Here is a 555-nt window from a genome sequence, read left to right as displayed (position 1 = left end):
ACATGCCGGCTGACGCTGACGGCACATCCCCTGCGTTCTGGGTGGGCGGGCACAGGCGTTCTGTGTGTGTTGGGGGGGGGGCGCAGGCGTTCTGCATGTGGGGTGGAGGGTGGAGGTACATGCGGGCTGAAGCTGACGGCACATCCCCCGCGCAGGTTCCCCCAAGCGGCACCACTTCCAGCGGCAGCGGGCAGCCAGTGAGAGCACGGAGCAGGAGGAGGGGGGCGCCCCCCACGAGGACTTCATCCAGTACATCGCCAGGGCTGGCGACGCCGTGGCCTTCCCACGCCCCCGTCCCTTTCTGGCCAGCCCGCCCCCTGCTCTCGGCAGGTATTTTTCAGTAGATGGAGGTGCTAGGGGTGGACCTGTGGGCCCTTGCCCCGCTTCGCCCCCCCACTAGGCGGCCCAGGGAGCGCTCTCCAGGCCCCGTGGACACGCGCTCACCCGCCTCCAGCAGCAAGGCCCCTCCCAGAGGCTGACTCACTGGGGCCACCTCTCCAGCATGGACCAGAGAAGGGAAGCAGGGAGAAACTGGGTAAGGGTAGGGGGGTGGGT

General features: G+C 68.6%; 1 protein-coding gene across 1 annotated transcript in view; it reads left to right on the top strand.

The window, feature by feature from the left end:
- The window catches only part of LOC105527616 (chromosome unknown open reading frame, human C19orf26), a 12013-nt gene extending 11474 nt beyond the window's left edge, over nt 1–539 (top strand). The window contains 2 exon segments of the mRNA XM_011964005.1: nt 156–388; nt 390–539. Coding sequence (XP_011819395.1) covers nt 156–388; nt 390–539 — 383 coding nt within the window.
- Nucleotides 540–555: the final 16 nt, after the last annotated feature.

This window comes from Colobus angolensis, unplaced genomic scaffold, assembly GCF_000951035.1.
Source record: "Colobus angolensis palliatus isolate OR3802 unplaced genomic scaffold, Cang.pa_1.0 Scaffold64, whole genome shotgun sequence".
Lineage (NCBI taxonomy): Eukaryota > Metazoa > Chordata > Mammalia > Primates > Cercopithecidae > Colobus > Colobus angolensis.
The sequence above is the reverse complement of the archived record's forward strand: the minus strand, read 5'-3'. Positions and strand labels throughout refer to the sequence as shown.